We start from the raw sequence: 19,519 nt of genomic DNA, 5'->3' as shown, positions 1-19,519 counted from the left end.
TTTTTTGAGCAATTTATGATGAATTGATTTAATGTATGAATTTCATATATGGTATAATAAAAACGTATGTATAAAAACGTCACACAATTTGACTGAATTTTGTCAAATTGTGATGGTTAATGCGCAAGAAAAATCAAAAAAATGGAAAAGTCATTTTGTAATGGTCCTAAGCAAACAGTTAACATTTCAAAATTAGGTACATAAAAGTTGAGTCCAAAATTTCAGTTGAAATTCTTCTTTTTCTTGAATTTGCCAGTTTTATTATGTAAGAAGTTTGAGTATCTCATTTAGGAAACTCAGCTTTATTATTTAAGAAGCTTGAGTTTCTTATCAAGATGCACAATTTTGCAGAAGGCATAGTGCTCTAAATAATTTCATTTGAAAATTGTTTCTTATTTAAAATTTTATTTTTATTGTCAAAATATGAGATTTGGGTTAATTAAGAGTTTGTTTATGAAAAGCTCTGAATTTCCAGCTTGCTATTTTGAAGATCCTTTGAAACTGCGTTGAAAATTGCGTGTCAATCGGACCTCTAGAAGCTTGCACACTTGGCCAATGCGTACATTATTCTGTTCAACTAACAATAACAAAAATCGTGTTATCAAATTATTACCTTTCTCAAATTTGAGTTCGTAAGAGATATCCACTGATTTTTTTGGTTAGCGGACTTAGTTTTCCACATTCAGGCGTTTTAGCAGTTTGCTTAAAAAGATGGAATCTTGAGAATTATATTGAAACCCGACTAAGCGTGCATAACAAAATTATATCAGCATATGTTATTATGTTATAAGTTTTTTTTTCGAATATAGGTTGTTACAAACTTGATGCAGGATGTTGTTAAAATAACTAAAATTATAACAAAAAGTGTATGAATAGTAACATAAACATAACAAAATGTTTTGATTCTATCACAAACATATCAAACCAAGTTATAATGTTTGATACAAAGTATCAAAATTAATATACTGTTCGATATACGATAATATTGTATATTATTGAAATGCATAACTATCTACTTATTTTGTTATAAAGTTGTTAAAAATGAACAAAAAAATATCTTAAAGGGAAATAAAACACATTATGTTATATTTCTGTTTTATTATGTTCCTAATAAAATTATATCATTATATGATATGCATATCAAATTCTGATAAAATTTTATTATATTTTTGTTACAAGCCTCTAGTTGGGAAACCTAACACTTTATTTCGAAAACGATCAGGCATTATTTTAAAATGTGAATAATTAGTATTTAATTGACTACTGAAGTTTTGTTAAATATATTTTTTTTATTAATAATATTCTGGTCCTGATGAGATACTTATTATTCAATATAACCCACAGTGTAGTACAGATTGAGTGTTATTATAATAAATAATTTAGACAAAGCATTAATATTTCATATTTTTCAAAACAATTATAATTTTAATAATTGTTGTATTTAAGCTAGTGTTCTTAAATTACAGTTCAGCTTAAATTTGTGACGTGCCCGGAAATCAGTTTACTTCTCACAGGTAAATTTTAAAGTTGGGTAAAAAAAACTTTGCTATAATCTAAAGATGGTCGGTATTAAATCAGACTGTATTATGTGCTGTTCAATGAATTAGGTAACTTTAAGAAAGAAACGTTGAATCTTAGGATTGTATTATTCATAAAATCTAAAAAACGACGCTTTTTATTGCTTGCAATACCGCTGCAAACGTTGCACAGATTTCAAATATTCACTACAAAATGTGGACGCAACATTTTTCTTGCAACGCGTGGTGTTAAGTTCAAATTTAATGTTGATCAGTGTATTCGAAATAATTGTTGTAAACTACAAATTGCAACATTGTTCTTAAATATATGTTTGAGGTAAAAATTCAAATTCCTTCTTGAATATAAGATATGGAAATTTGGGATTTTTCTAACAAAACTTGATTTACCATCACCCGACGAAGGGTACATAAAAAATTATATCAGCACATGTTATTATGTTATAAGGTTTTTTTCGAACATAGCTTATTACAAACTTGATAAAGGATGTTGTTAAAATAACTAAAATTATAACAAAAAGTGTATGAATAGTAACATAAACATAACAAAATGTGTTTTAATTCTATCAAAAACATATTAAATCAAGTTATTATGTTTGATACAAAGTATCAAAATGATAATACTGTTCGATATACGATAATATTGTATATTATTGAAATGTACAACTAATATTTATTTTGTTATAAAGTTGTAAAAAATGAACAAAAAAATATCTTAAAGGGAAATAAAACACATTATGTTATATTTTTGTTTTATTATGTTCTGTGGATAATGGATCCTAACAAAATTATATCATAATATGATATGCATATCATATTCTGATAACATTTTATTATATTTTTGTTACAAGGCTCTAGTCGGGCAGTGCACCAGTAGCCGGTCATGCCTCTATCACCGCCCACTAGAGTAAAAATTGATTTTCGTGTCAAAAAGCAACATTTTTCGTAAAGACATGTTCTAGCCACATTAACAACTTTCAAATGCAATTCATTGACATTAGTTTCATTTGTAACAAATAATTTTGTATAATAAAAACACATGACCTCTTGAGCGGCTATTGCATCAGTAGTGATTTTTTGTGTGTTTCAATAACCGCTTATGAAAAAAATTAAACAAAACTATTCAGTATACAACCTTCTTTATTGTTATAGTAGCTATGGTTTAACCATAAATATATCATGATAAAAAACGAAATTCACAGTACATAATGCATTTTTAAGTATGTTTGTCATGAAATCTGTTTACCGTGAGCGGTAATAGGGACACTTACTCTTATTCAATAAACAATTTGAATATTAAAAAAACCTATAAATGTGTGGCTCTTCATGATTATTATTCCAAACGCTTCAGTATCGTGTATTAAAGGATGTATGGAAGCAAATTGCGACAAACACAAATATTTGGCAATATTCGCACGTTCAACTAATTATCTTCAAACTTTCAAGGAGTAGCGGACTTTGGGGCAAGTGTGCCATAGGGGCAAGTGTGCTACCCCTGCTTTTTGTAAAAACTATAATATTTATTTTCTCTTTGAGCTTAACAATACGTTCCCTTATAGTTCACAAAGCAATGATCAAAATATGATGAAAATTGCTCTATTTCTCACGTATTTACATCGACTTGTGCAAAGACAACCAAATTTGAGTGAATTTTTATAAGATTCCGTTGTTTCAAAATAGCATGGTGGAGGGTAAATTATTAACAGATTTTTCTAACGTTCTGTACATCAGGAAACTATTCAAATGTGTAAGTTATTGTGGCATTTGAACGAAAACAATATTTAGTTTTACATGCGAAATTCAGTTTAGTTGAAATGTATACTTATTGGGGCAAGTGTGCCACCTCTTTGGTAAGCAAAAATTGTTGGAGTGAAATTTATAAAAATGTAAACGTCATCAACAAAATCATAATAATAAACCAAAATGAGGCACCGGTAGTAGTTTCTGAAGTATAGTAGGGGAATAACTGACATTTTTGCCCCTGAAGTGATTTTTTCTCAAAATATTCAATAATAACATGTTTTCGGTTATTAAGTACCGTTTTACATAAATTCATCAATATTTTACCGTTATTCAGTGCTGATCTAGATTAATATTATACATATTTGCCGTAATATAAGGGTAATACATATATTGTATTAAATGGATACAAAAATAACCATTTTAGTTATTCGAATTGAGTATTAGGGAGTTACGCATGTTTTGAACCTTGTTATAAAGTATCCCCTTATTACGGTAAACTTTAAATTATTTTTTGAACTATCGATTAGCGTCTGCTTTGTAAGTAATCGTCTTGCCCCATAGTGTCGAAAAATAGGTTATTTTGGATGATATTTGAGAAGCTCCAAAACTAATACTTTTTGAAATAATTATCTTTTTAAATGGCATAGGGGTTATGAAAAGATGTGAAACTAGCATCATGAGGCTAAATTGGTGGATTTTATAAGCTTTAGACAAAGTTAGAGATCAATTTGCTTAAGGTGGCACACTTGCCCCAAATTCCGCTAAAATAAAACATGTCATGAATATTTTTCCATTTTTGTTTTATTCAATTTCAATTCCATATCCAGATGCACGAACTTTTCTCTACACATTACTCATAAGGTCTTGTACAACACTTGGACCAACTGTTCTTCATATCCTCCTCCGATATCACTTCCTTAGGATGTTTTCGAAGTGCCTGTTTTATTTTGACCCAGTAGAATGCAGAACTACTTGGGCACTTCCAAGATTCATTTTGGCTTGAGGGGTTTTTCTCGACCGAATAGTCTGAAACTTTGCAACAAGAAGGACGCATATTGTGGCAAAATATGAGCTCAATAGCTTTAAAAAAAACACTGCCGAAGTGAATCAAAAGTGCCAAAAATAGGATCCGGCTCCCTATTTATCAATTGGTCGCAGTGGCGGTGCGTTCGTGGGGTTGTGATACTTCGGCACCAAATTGACCCTATTTGCCGTGCTTTACCTATCATATTCTGTCGTTCATCGCGATTAGGCGCCTTTTGGACTTTGTACATATGTAGTCCTTCACGCATCTTGCACGAATATTTTGGATAGATTCAGTTGCTTAGCCACATCTCGAACTGAACTCTTGGGATTCCTCTGGATAGCTTGAAGTACGCGTTTGAGAACACGAAACACCGTAGAATGTACCATTTCTAGTTTTCTGCTAATGACATGATAATAGATCCGGATTTTCGGGGTACGAGCGCAAAATTTCTTTGTGCCTCTGCTGTTTTTCCGAGTCCATTTTATTTTGTTGTATGTATTAGTTTTTTGTTATCTTACCCCAGTTTGCATTTGAACGCGTTCAGTTTGCATTCCAGTTCAAGCGTTTGAACGAGGAATCAAGTAGCTGGAAATTGAACGTTGAATGAAAACATTTTATGGCAGATACACGACATATTTCAATGCGGAAGTTTTGCAAGATGTTAAGAAACATTTAGAGTTCCATATATTTTGAGTGATATGTGTTCAATATAGTCGGATGTAGTATTTTTCTGGGTTTTTAACTTCATTGTGCATTTTGAAATGAACGTTCATGAGCAAGTGCAGAATCTTGCACAAATGTTCAATGCTTACTAGGTTCACGTGCAAAATTAGAACACGTTTGGTTCACTTTTAGCTCGCGTTCAGTTTAAAATGCATCACAACAAAAGCTTCTATGAATATACGATTTAATCCAGTCTCAAATTATATGTACAAATATCTTGTGCAAAAACTCATTTGTAAAAGTCTTATAATCCGTAAGAATTTTATCAAATGTCAGTTAAAAGAGGAAAAGCACTAATTTTCGACCGAGCTCTAATATTCGACCCATTCATACGATTTTCGCCTACAGTCACCCCATAGTTATGGATCATACTTGTTTTAATTATGAATCGTGGTTTACGGCCAACCAGCCGAGTGGAAGTTTAACAACTACCGAAAAGCTAAACATTACATATAATTTGCAATTGGATTAGATGGACAAATTGATGTGAAGATTTGCGAAAAAGTTACACGTCTTCTCAGTGAGAATCGAACTCACGACTCCCCGATCTCTAGTTGGGGCGCGTTAACCACTACGCCATGAGAGGACTCATGAACGCAGAAGTTAACCTGAATTCGATTTCAGCTCAATAATCACGTGGTCCTCTTTCGCAAAGTGCACCTCTTTCGGAAGAATTAGATGCCCATCCAAACACAACGCTTTCTATATATATCCAATGCCTAGCCCGAGAGCGCATTGTTTTTTTTTTTAGATATAGGAATAGCACACTACACTAGCCAGCAACTGCGCTGGCTGAGGTTTCTATTGTGTGGGCTTCCAATGGGTCGCGACGTTCTCAAACGACCGGTTACGGAACATGAGTCCGTTGCTCGATAAATACTTGTTTTAATTATGAATCGTGGTTTACGGCCAACCAGCCGAGTGGAAGTTTAACAACTACCGAAAAGCTAAACATTACATATAATTTGCAATTGGATTAGATGGACAAATTGATGTGAAGATTTGCGAAAAAGTTACACGTCTTCTCAGTGAGAATCGAACTCACGACTCCCCGATCTCTAGTTGGGGCGCGTTAACCACTACGCCATGAGAGGACTCATGAACGCAGAAGTTAACCTGAATTCGATTTCAGCTCAATAATCACGTGGTCCTCTTTCGCAAAGTGCACCTCTTTCGGAAGAATTAGATGCCCATCCAAACACAACGCTTTCTATATATATCCAATGCCTAGCCCGAGAGCGCATTGTTTTTTTTTTTAGATATAGGAATAGCACACTACACTAGCCAGCAACTGCGCTGGCTGAGGTTTCTATTGTGTGGGCTTCCAATGGGTCGCGACGTTCTCAAACGACCGGTTACGGAACATGAGTCCGTTGCTCGATAAATACTTGTTTTAATTATGAATCGTGGTTTACGGCCAACCAGCCGAGTGGAAGTTTAACAACTACCGAAAAGCTAAACATTACATATAATTTGCAATTGGATTAGATGGACAAATTGATGTGAAGATTTGCGAAAAAGTTACACGTCTTCTCAGTGAGAATCGAACTCACGACTCCCCGATCTCTAGTTGGGGCGCGTTAACCACTACGCCATGAGAGGACTCATGAACGCAGAAGTTAACCTGAATTCGATTTCAGCTCAATAATCACGTGGTCCTCTTTCGCAAAGTGCACCTCTTTCGGAAGAATTAGATGCCCATCCAAACACAACGCTTTCTATATATATCCAATGCCTAGCCCGAGAGCGCATTGTTTTTTTTTTTTAGATATAGGAATAGCACACTACACTAGCCAGCAACTGCGCTGGCTGAGGTTTCTATTGTGTGGGCTTCCAATGGGTCGCGACGTTCTCAAACGACCGGTTACGGAACATGAGTCCGTTGCTCGATAAATACTTGTTTTAATTATGAATCGTGGTTTACGGCCAACCAGCCGAGTGGAAGTTTAACAACTACCGAAAAGCTAAACATTACATATAATTTGCAATTGGATTAGATGGACAAATTGATGTGAAGATTTGCGAAAAAGTTACACGTCTTCTCAGTGAGAATCGAACTCACGACTCCCCGATCTCTAGTTGGGGCGCGTTAACCACTACGCCATGAGAGGACTCATGAACGCAGAAGTTAACCTGAATTCGATTTCAGCTCAATAATCACGTGGTCCTCTTTCGCAAAGTGCACCTCTTTCGGAAGAATTAGATGCCCATCCAAACACAACGCTTTCTATATATATCCAATGCCTAGCCCGAGAGCGCATTGTTTTTTTTTTTAGATATAGGAATAGCACACTACACTAGCCAGCAACTGCGCTGGCTGAGGTTTCTATTGTGTGGGCTTCCAATGGGTCGCGACGTTCTCAAACGACCGGTTACGGAACATGAGTCCGTTGCTCGATAAATACTTGTTTTAATTATGAATCGTGGTTTACGGCACAACCGAGTGGAAGTTTAACAACTACCGAAAAGCTAAACATTACATATAATTTGCAATTGGATTAGATGGACAAATTGATGTGAAGATTTGCGAAAAAGTTACACGTCTTCTCAGTGAGAATCGAACTCACGACTCCCCGATCTCTAGTTGGGGCGCGTTAACCACTACGCCATGAGAGGACTCATGAACGCAGAAGTTAACCTGAATTCGATTTCAGCTCAATAATCACGTGGTCCTCTTTCGCAAAGTGCACCTCTTTCGGAAGAATTAGATGCCCATCCAAACACAACGCTTTCTATATATATCCAATGCCTAGCCCGAGAGCGCATTGTTTTTTTTTTAGATATAGGAATAGCACACTACACTAGCCAGCAACTGCGCTGGCTGAGGTTTCTATTGTGTGGGCTTCCAATGGGTCGCGACGTTCTCAAACGACCGGTTACGGAACATGAGTCCGTTGCTCGATAAATACTTGTTTTAATTATGAATCGTGGTTTACGGCCAACCAGCCGAGTGGAAGTTTAACAACTACCGAAAAGCTAAACATTACATATAATTTGCAATTGGATTAGATGGACAAATTGATGTGAAGATTTGCGAAAAAGTTACACGTCTTCTCAGTGAGAATCGAACTCACGACTCCCCGATCTCTAGTTGGGGCGCGTTAACCACTACGCCATGAGAGGACTCATGAACGCAGAAGTTAACCTGAATTCGATTTCAGCTCAATAATCACGTGGTCCTCTTTCGCAAAGTGCACCTCTTTCGGAAGAATTAGATGCCCATCCAAACACAACGCTTTCTATATATATCCAATGCCTAGCCCGAGAGCGCATTGTTTTTTTTTTTAGATATAGGAATAGCACACTACACTAGCCAGCAACTGCGCTGGCTGAGGTTTCTATTGTGTGGGCTTCCAATGGGTCGCGACGTTCTCAAACGACCGGTTACGGAACATGAGTCCGTTGCTCGATAAATACTTGTTTTAATTATGAATCGTGGTTTACGGCCAACCAGCCGAGTGGAAGTTTAACAACTACCGAAAAGCTAAACATTACATATAATTTGCAATTGGATTAGATGGACAAATTGATGTGAAGATTTGCGAAAAAGTTACACGTCTTCTCAGTGAGAATCGAACTCACGACTCCCCGATCTCTAGTTGGGGCGCGTTAACCACTACGCCATGAGAGGACTCATGAACGCAGAAGTTAACCTGAATTCGATTTCAGCTCAATAATCACGTGGTCCTCTTTCGCAAAGTGCACCTCTTTCGGAAGAATTAGATGCCCATCCAAACACAACGCTTTCTATATATATCCAATGCCTAGCCCGAGAGCGCATTGTTTTTTTTTTTAGATATAGGAATAGCACACTACACTAGCCAGCAACTGCGCTGGCTGAGGTTTCTATTGTGTGGGCTTCCAATGGGTCGCGACGTTCTCAAACGACCGGTTACGGAACATGAGTCCGTTGCTCGATAAATACTTGTTTTAATTATGAATCGTGGTTTACGGCCAACCAGCCGAGTGGAAGTTTAACAACTACCGAAAAGCTAAACATTACATATAATTTGCAATTGGATTAGATGGACAAATTGATGTGAAGATTTGCGAAAAAGTTACACGTCTTCTCAGTGAGAATCGAACTCACGACTCCCCGATCTCTAGTTGGGGCGCGTTAACCACTACGCCATGAGAGGACTCATGAACGCAGAAGTTAACCTGAATTCGATTTCAGCTCAATAATCACGTGGTCCTCTTTCGCAAAGTGCACCTCTTTCGGAAGAATTAGATGCCCATCCAAACACAACGCTTTCTATATATATCCAATGCCTAGCCCGAGAGCGCATTGTTTTTTTTTTAGATATAGGAATAGCACACTACACTAGCCAGCAACTGCGCTGGCTGAGGTTTCTATTGTGTGGGCTTCCAATGGGATCGGGGAGTCGTGAGTTCGATTCTCACTGAGAAGACGTGTAACTTTTTCGCAAATCTTCACATCAATTTGTCCATCTAATCCAATTGCAAATTATATGTAATGTTTAGCTTTTCGGTAGTTGTTAAACTTCCACTCGGCTGGTTGGCCGTAAACCACGATTCATAATTAAAACAAGTATTTATCGAGCAACGGACTCATGTTCCGTAACCGGTCGTTTGAGAACGTCGCGACCCATTGGAAGCCCACACAATAGAAACCTCAGCCAGCGCAGTTGCTGGCTAGTGTAGTGTGCTATTCCTATATCTAAAAAAAAAAACAATGCGCTCTCGGGCTAGGCATTGGATATATATAGAAAGCGTTGTGTTTGGATGGGCATCTAATTCTTCCGAAAGAGGTGCACTTTGCGAAAGAGGACCACGTGATTATTGAGCTGAAATCGAATTCAGGTTAACTTCTGCGTTCATGAGTCCTCTCATGGCGTAGTGGTTAACGCGCCCCAACTAGAGATCGGGGAGTCGTGAGTTCGATTCTCACTGAGAAGACGTGTAACTTTTTCGCAAATCTTCACATCAATTTGTCCATCTAATCCAATTGCAAATTATATGTAATGTTTAGCTTTTCGGTAGTTGTTAAACTTCCACTCGGCTGGTTGGCCGTAAACCACGATTCATAATTAAAACAAGTATTTATCGAGCAACGGACTCATGTTCCGTAACCGGTCGTTTGAGAACGTCGCGACCCATTGGAAGCCCACACAATAGAAACCTCAGCCAGCGCAGTTGCTGGCTAGTGTAGTGTGCTATTCCTATATCTAAAAAAAAAAACAATGCGCTCTCGGGCTAGGCATTGGATATATATAGAAAGCGTTGTGTTTGGATGGGCATCTAATTCTTCCGAAAGAGGTGCACTTTGCGAAAGAGGACCACGTGATTATTGAGCTGAAATCGAATTCAGGTTAACTTCTGCGTTCATGAGTCCTCTCATGGCGTAGTGGTTAACGCGCCCCAACTAGAGATCGGGGAGTCGTGAGTTCGATTCTCACTGAGAAGACGTGTAACTTTTTCGCAAATCTTCACATCAATTTGTCCATCTAATCCAATTGCAAATTATATGTAATGTTTAGCTTTTCGGTAGTTGTTAAACTTCCACTCGGCTGGTTGGCCGTAAACCACGATTCATAATTAAAACAAGTATTTATCGAGCAACGGACTCATGTTCCGTAACCGGTCGTTTGAGAACGTCGCGACCCATTGGAAGCCCACACAATAGAAACCTCAGCCAGCGCAGTTGCTGGCTAGTGTAGTGTGCTATTCCTATATCTAAAAAAAAAAAAACAATGCGCTCTCGGGCTAGGCATTGGATATATATAGAAAGCGTTGTGTTTGGATGGGCATCTAATTCTTCCGAAAGAGGTGCACTTTGCGAAAGAGGACCACGTGATTATTGAGCTGAAATCGAATTCAGGTTAACTTCTGCGTTCATGAGTCCTCTCATGGCGTAGTGGTTAACGCGCCCCAACTAGAGATCGGGGAGTCGTGAGTTCGATTCTCACTGAGAAGACGTGTAACTTTTTCGCAAATCTTCACATCAATTTGTCCATCTAATCCAATTGCAAATTATATGTAATGTTTAGCTTTTCGGTAGTTGTTAAACTTCCACTCGGCTGGTTGGCCGTAAACCACGATTCATAATTAAAACAAGTATTTATCGAGCAACGGACTCATGTTCCGTAACCGGTCGTTTGAGAACGTCGCGACCCATTGGAAGCCCACACAATAGAAACCTCAGCCAGCGCAGTTGCTGGCTAGTGTAGTGTGCTATTCCTATATCTAAAAAAAAAAAACAATGCGCTCTCGGGCTAGGCATTGGATATATATAGAAAGCGTTGTGTTTGGATGGGCATCTAATTCTTCCGAAAGAGGTGCACTTTGCGAAAGAGGACCACGTGATTATTGAGCTGAAATCGAATTCAGGTTAACTTCTGCGTTCATGAGTCCTCTCATGGCGTAGTGGTTAACGCGCCCCAACTAGAGATCGGGGAGTCGTGAGTTCGATTCTCACTGAGAAGACGTGTAACTTTTTCGCAAATCTTCACATCAATTTGTCCATCTAATCCAATTGCAAATTATATGTAATGTTTAGCTTTTCGGTAGTTGTTAAACTTCCACTCGGCTGGTTGGCCGTAAACCACGATTCATAATTAAAACAAGTATTTATCGAGCAACGGACTCATGTTCCGTAACCGGTCGTTTGAGAACGTCGCGACCCATTGGAAGCCCACACAATAGAAACCTCAGCCAGCGCAGTTGCTGGCTAGTGTAGTGTGCTATTCCTATATCTAAAAAAAAAAACAATGCGCTCTCGGGCTAGGCATTGGATATATATAGAAAGCGTTGTGTTTGGATGGGCATCTAATTCTTCCGAAAGAGGTGCACTTTGCGAAAGAGGACCACGTGATTATTGAGCTGAAATCGAATTCAGGTTAACTTCTGCGTTCATGAGTCCTCTCATGGCGTAGTGGTTAACGCGCCCCAACTAGAGATCGGGGAGTCGTGAGTTCGATTCTCACTGAGAAGACGTGTAACTTTTTCGCAAATCTTCACATCAATTTGTCCATCTAATCCAATTGCAAATTATATGTAATGTTTAGCTTTTCGGTAGTTGTTAAACTTCCACTCGGCTGGTTGGCCGTAAACCACGATTCATAATTAAAACAAGTATTTATCGAGCAACGGACTCATGTTCCGTAACCGGTCGTTTGAGAACGTCGCGACCCATTGGAAGCCCACACAATAGAAACCTCAGCCAGCGCAGTTGCTGGCTAGTGTAGTGTGCTATTCCTATATCTAAAAAAAAAAAACAATGCGCTCTCGGGCTAGGCATTGGATATATATAGAAAGCGTTGTGTTTGGATGGGCATCTAATTCTTCCGAAAGAGGTGCACTTTGCGAAAGAGGACCACGTGATTATTGAGCTGAAATCGAATTCAGGTTAACTTCTGCGTTCATGAGTCCTCTCATGGCGTAGTGGTTAACGCGCCCCAACTAGAGATCGGGGAGTCGTGAGTTCGATTCTCACTGAGAAGACGTGTAACTTTTTCGCAAATCTTCACATCAATTTGTCCATCTAATCCAATTGCAAATTATATGTAATGTTTAGCTTTTCGGTAGTTGTTAAACTTCCACTCGGCTGGTTGGCCGTAAACCACGATTCATAATTAAAACAAGTATTTATCGAGCAACGGACTCATGTTCCGTAACCGGTCGTTTGAGAACGTCGCGACCCATTGGAAGCCCACACAATAGAAACCTCAGCCAGCGCAGTTGCTGGCTAGTGTAGTGTGCTATTCCTATATCTAAAAAAAAAAACAATGCGCTCTCGGGCTAGGCATTGGATATATATAGAAAGCGTTGTGTTTGGATGGGCATCTAATTCTTCCGAAAGAGGTGCACTTTGCGAAAGAGGACCACGTGATTATTGAGCTGAAATCGAATTCAGGTTAACTTCTGCGTTCATGAGTCCTCTCATGGCGTAGTGGTTAACGCGCCCCAACTAGAGATCGGGGAGTCGTGAGTTCGATTCTCACTGAGAAGACGTGTAACTTTTTCGCAAATCTTCACATCAATTTGTCCATCTAATCCAATTGCAAATTATATGTAATGTTTAGCTTTTCGGTAGTTGTTAAACTTCCACTCGGCTGGTTGGCCGTAAACCACGATTCATAATTAAAACAAGTATTTATCGAGCAACGGACTCATGTTCCGTAACCGGTCGTTTGAGAACGTCGCGACCCATTGGAAGCCCACACAATAGAAACCTCAGCCAGCGCAGTTGCTGGCTAGTGTAGTGTGCTATTCCTATATCTAAAAAAAAAACAATGCGCTCTCGGGCTAGGCATTGGATATATATAGAAAGCGTTGTGTTTGGATGGGCATCTAATTCTTCCGAAAGAGGTGCACTTTGCGAAAGAGGACCACGTGATTATTGAGCTGAAATCGAATTCAGGTTAACTTCTGCGTTCATGAGTCCTCTCATGGCGTAGTGGTTAACGCGCCCCAACTAGAGATCGGGGAGTCGTGAGTTCGATTCTCACTGAGAAGACGTGTAACTTTTTCGCAAATCTTCACATCAATTTGTCCATCTAATCCAATTGCAAATTATATGTAATGTTTAGCTTTTCGGTAGTTGTTATGGATCAGCTAAGCGTCATATTTTAGAATAATATATGATTACAAATCATGACGACCTTGTACAAAATTTACCCGGCTGGCAATGCCGAATATAATTGTTTTCGAGAATACATATAAAAAATCTCGGTTATTTACGAAAAAGTGTCGATTTCGAAAGAAATTTCAAACGTTGTCCATCCCACAGATGTGGACAGGGCAGGCAATCGTCAGATTCGTCACAGTGCGATGACGAAATAAAAAAAGACATCGTCATCCAGTATAATAACTCTGGCAGGTCGTCGTCTCGTCATCGACGAAAGAATGCACGACGAACGTCAACCCAAAATCGTCTACGAACCACTTTGTCTTCATTCCGTTCCCTCCCCTTTCTCAAACGAAGGAGGCGTTTATTGTATATTCGCTTGCTATGCACAAAACGGCGAATGCCATCCCAGAATTGCTTGTATTGGCAATTTAACCCTTACCCCTCAAGCTTATAGAATAGCTCTGTTGGTAAGCGCGTGATGTTGATAATTCAGAGATCGTTTGTTCAAATCCGGACACGTTTTGTTGTTTTGTTTTTGTTTTATTTTTGTCAAAAAAGGCTCATAATCTATCGACGCCACGGTTCATAGTTTTAGTCGGCTCACAGCTCCCGAACGAAGATTCGACCATAACGAAGGAGGTTTATTTGTTCGTCATGACGCTGAGCCTTTGTGGCGGACGACTGCAACAAATCGTCATCCAACGCTGGTTGAGTGACGATGACGATTCTTTTTTTAGTTTCGTCGACGACTTTTTCCATTTGACGATGGCGATTACCTGCCCTGGATGTGGATCAGTGGAACAGGAGGGTCTTTATTGTGGACCAAATACACTCATATTATAGATCAGAACACTATAAAAGCAATTTATCTGTGAAGCAAACGAATGGTGTTAGTGAAAGTATACTTTTCGGCGTTTCTTTCGGAATCGTCTTATCGTTGATTCATAACTGTGGTAGAGAAGGTGTACCCAGGGATGCCAAGCCAATTTTTCAAAAATCTGGAAGATTTTAAAAATTTGTCTGGAAAAGTCTGGATCTCCTATATCGTACATGGAGAACCTTACAAATTATTTACAAAACTTTACAAATCCCTTACACATTTTATCTGGATCTTCCAGATTTTTGTAAAATGGGGCCTCAAAAATCTGGAATATTCCAGACCAATCTGGAAGGTTGGCAACGCTGGGTGTACCGGTATTCGCCATGTACCAGTTATTCGCCACCCCAGATTATATACCGTTTTACTACATATATGGTTGCCAATTGTTTAGTGTTCGCTAAATTGCTTAAAGATGATCCGGAAACATTCTTGGAAACCGCAAAATTTTCTCAAAAAATAATAGAAAAAAAAAAAAATCGCCACCCTTCATAAGAAATCAACGTAAGTGGCGAATTCAGGAACCGAAATTAAAATCGTGGCGAATACTGGTGCAAGTGGTCCAGTATTCGCCACCACCATTTTTAATACAAAAACAAAGTTTCTGATTAGTTTATATATTTTCCCTGCTGAGCATGGATTGAAAGCTTTCGTTTGATGTATTGACAGTAACCAAAGGTCTTTTGATATATAAATAAACAATATTTTTCCTTAGGGTGGCCAAAACTGGTACACTTACCCTACGGGTTTCAATGCCCCACAGTTATGAATCAACGATTCTATAAATACGAATAACATTTTATTTGATATGGACGAATAAAATATGCTAGAAGAAGATATGGTTGATTGCTGTACAGATTTATGGTTCACGTAGATAAAATGTGTTCTGCGTAATATCAACTCTATTTGATGAGATATTCTCCGTTTAAGCTTACTTTGATCCATATCTGTGTGCTATCGATAACTGTGGGGTGACTGTACTTTACATGAAAATACGAAAATTGGAAAAGAATTCTTGTAAGTCGAAAATTAGTGCTTTTCCCCTACATTCTTTTTATCATAAAATATTTTTAATCGTTAGACATGCATAGAACACTACGTTTCGGACAAATCTTATTTTAAAAGAGTGGAATCATATTGATTCATTTTGAAAATTCATCTCAAAGTTTGTATAATTGTGGCAATTTGGCAAAAAAAAATCACTCAGCTTCAAGACTGAGGGACTTCGATGTTGCCACATATTTCCGATACTGTTATATTATTCTTTAATGATTCAAGAAATAAATCACTTCCAAATAATGTCCAAAATGAAAATTTTCGCTCTGCCATATCCTTATTAAATCATGAGGCAAATATCAGAAAACTAAAGGATTAGTTGTAGACAGCATTTCCAAATAAACTTTACGTGGGCATAAATATAACGATGAAGTAGGAGAGCTCTTATCTGCAGGAAGATATTCAAAAGAAAACGTCAAGGCCTTAATCCAGACAGCGTTCAACAAAACAGCAAACAAAATAAACTTTCATTCGAAGAAAACTTCCGGACACAAGTCTCGGAAGGTCTGGAAAGATTTTCAGCCTAATCTCTTTCGACACCTTTTTCCCTCCCGGCTGCTTCTCGCATCACTCAGTTTAAGGAAAAGAAGTTTTGCACCGAGAGGCCTTACCTAATAGAAAATAGAACTCTTAAACAGTCAGGCGCAAAATGGCAGTTCCAGAGCAGACGGTCGGATAAAAAAATGTGCCTCTCCTGCTCACATTAGATGATTATCAAGTTGGAAAGTAAATATTTTATGGTAGACCATTAGATAACTTCTTTCTCTACTGTGGTGATATCAGTAGGATGACGCAGGGAGCAGTCATGAATTTTTAACTGAGCAAAGAAAGACGCTGTAACTTTATTTCTAGTTTTTTTTGCTGTTTGATTACATATTTGAGTGTCGGAAAAAAAAATCAAGATATGGGAATTTTTTCTTGACGTTTTCGGTGATTCCGTGGCACAATTCACCATTCTACCATTATTTGTTTATTAAAGCGATGAACGTTAAGCTGTTGTTTGTTTTTATTCCTGGCTAGGAAATCTATCACTGTTTCTTACTATCATGCATTAAATCTTGATTTGAAAAATAAGATTTAGGACCAACTTTTCTCCATTTTATCCGAAATTCCAAGCATATCTTTCAAACGCCTATCCTAGGCCTTCCGATCCCAGGTTATGCTGGTCATGTTTATCTACAAAAAAAGGCAAAACCTTTTTCATTCCGTGGGTTATTTCTAGAACTGGTCACAAATCAAACATGCAAATTTAATTTATGTGCCCGATGACTGGACCACGCACCGAACTAAACCGACATGACGGGTAGGCATATACATTCCCTGTTACCCAAAGATCATAATGGCTTTTGAAACCTACGCTCATCAAAATGCGAGGAAAAAATGCGATTTTCATTTGTTATTCCACTGCTCCCATCATCCTTTCATGCTAACAGATGTCCCTACGGGATACACCATATATCTCATTCAATGTTCGGATGCCGATGGATGGCGATGGAGCGTAAACTGCTCCTGATAGCATCCTGCGGTCAACCATGTGGCGCAGATTCCTGGTCGGATTGGGTTGGTAAAATAAGATGGCACTTTTGTAAAAAAGAACCCTGATTCGTTTTGATTTCTGGCTTTTCCCTCGGTTCGAAATGCGTCCTCATTTCTTTAAAAAGAGAATTGAAGGATATTTTTCAAATTTCCATGCTCTTAGTTCTTCTATAAATCTGAAAAGCTTTATGCAATTCATTTTGATTTTGATAAATTTATATCTTAAAAATTCAATTTGAATACATACTGAATCAAATCAGTGATATCCGAACGCTAAAACTGTCAGTGAAAGGATAACTTCTAATCTTCCAATAAATCTACGATTGCATGGGCGTAGCCAGAAGGCGTAATAACGAGAGATGACATATATGAAAAAACATTGAAGGTCGTTTGGGTTATTTAAATTCTCGGACTGTAACGATAAAACAAGTACATGTTGTACCTCATAATTTTAATTTCGCCCATAACATAACAAGTTTTCCAAATTTTCATCATAACTGTCCAGCAGAGATCATGCAACAACCATTAACAACCATCGCAATCTATGTCCAAAATGAAAATTAATGAACTCGTTTTTATTTCTTCTTTTGCAGCTCATCAACCCATGTCAGACTGAAACCCCCCCCCACCGACAAACGATTAAAACGTCAAGCCACCCCGGGTTAGGCGTTCCTGTATGAACCGGGACAGCACTTGTGGATTTAATTTTTGCCCCAGTTTATTACCTTGAGACCCGATTGTACAGTGTGGGTTATCATCACAAAGCTGAGTTCAGGATAAAACGGAAAACGGGAACGTTAAGCAAACATCATTAAACTTTCGTCCAAGTTGGGCCCGTCAGTTGTGCAAACTGGAACAAACTCTGCTGCAGAATTGACGGCGAGTCAAACCAAAATAAAACATAAACGAAATATTCTTAGGAAAACAACAGTCGGACAGAATGGTCTGAGAGTGCCAAGTGGGGACGAATGTGGTTTAGTACGGCTGTTTGAAATTTCAAACATATTTCCCCCAAATGCTTGCACTGTTTCTGCCCAAAAAACCGTGAAAATTTCTCCGAAAATTTGGCATGTTTCCGGCAGGAAAATATGAGATGGCATTGAGACGTACCCACCTAAGTCATGAATAAATGATTTTAATGAAAAATAAATAACAGTGAATACAACTGGAAGCAGCAAAGAGGCTTGCTTCGTCGCCCGTCGAATGGATGGTTCGTGGACCGGAAACAAGTGGATTTGAGAAGAATTGTTTCCAGATAAATAAATATCTGCTGTGTATTTACGTGGCACTTCTAATTAGTGTCGTTGTGTGTAGTCCAATGTTTCATAAATACTGAGGAATAGCTGTTTTTAGTGTCAAGAAGCTCTTTCAGTGGAGTCGAGTTATTTGAGTGATTTCGCGAAATTGGGGCAACTTTGCCGGAGTGAAGTGACAATGTGGCTTTTTGCTTTTTCTCTCATCGTGATCGTGTGCGCAGCCAAATGTACCGATGCAGACGTTTCCGTTGAAGCTGCTTTTCAAGGTAAATCGGATATAGACCAAGAAAACCGAATTAGAAAAAAAGTATATCATGCTTTGAGTATATCATTTTGCAAAGTTCAAACGTTTTGAATCCTGAATTAACTGATGATTTAATGTATTTAACATGATGTTGTGGCTCAAAATTGGTTGTTGATTATAGGGGCTTTTAATTTACAATTAATTGAAATTAAATTGAAAAAAAAAACCTTTGTAAATTTCCATGTTTAAATTATGTGTACTGTCTTGAAATTACAACAACATGTTTGTTAACATATTACTATTAAAAATAAGAATTGTAGATTTTTATTAAGGTATTTAGAGGATCTATCAAGGAAAGTTGAATATTTCAAATAACAAAATTTCAAGACAGGATAAAAAGATTGCATTTTCAGCGAATTATTTATTCTGTTGGACGAATGGAATTAACTGTCAGAACTACCTATGTGGTATGCAGTTTGTAGTATACAATACCTAATATCTGAAATCAGCTTTATGACTTCTACAAAATTAACGTTGGCCTAAATTTCTATCCAATGATTTTACTCTTTTTTTAATCCTGCTCAAATAGCATGACAAGAACCATAATGTCTCAGATTCATAGCAAAATAGCAAATTAAGATGTTCATCTTAGTTGGGCACGCAAATGTTACTCAATGTTATATGATAGATACACCTTTTGTAATCTGTCTCAGAATAATTACCTTTTAATATTTCACACATATAATTTGCTTTTAACATTTATATTGTTTCCCAAATAAAGTTCATATTCTCGTAAATACATTGAAAATTGACCATTTCTCCAGGTTTCTTCAAAGATTCTTTAAGTAAAATCGCCAGTATGTTTTTCAGAGTTTTTTGCAAAAAATACCCCAAAAACTCCCCAACGACTATCTTCTCAAAATGTCTCA

The 19,519-nt window shown here is 37.8% G+C and overlaps 1 protein-coding gene across 1 annotated transcript in view; it reads left to right on the top strand.

Moving 5' to 3' along the window:
• The window catches only part of LOC5578284 (pikachurin), a 783,038-nt gene that overhangs the window by 78,521 nt on the left and 684,998 nt on the right, over window positions 1-19,519 (top strand). Inside the window, exon 2 of the mRNA XM_021842555.1 lies at window positions 17,684-18,612. Within this exon, the coding sequence (XP_021698247.1) occupies window positions 18,525-18,612 (88 nt within the window). The 5' untranslated portion in view covers window positions 17,684-18,524. The remainder of the gene's footprint in view (window positions 1-17,683; window positions 18,613-19,519) is intronic.

Source organism: Aedes aegypti, chromosome 2 (assembly GCF_002204515.2).
Source record: "Aedes aegypti strain LVP_AGWG chromosome 2, AaegL5.0 Primary Assembly, whole genome shotgun sequence".
Classification (NCBI taxonomy): Eukaryota; Metazoa; Arthropoda; class Insecta; order Diptera; family Culicidae; genus Aedes; species Aedes aegypti.
The sequence above is the reverse complement of the archived record's forward strand: the minus strand, read 5'-3'. Positions and strand labels throughout refer to the sequence as shown.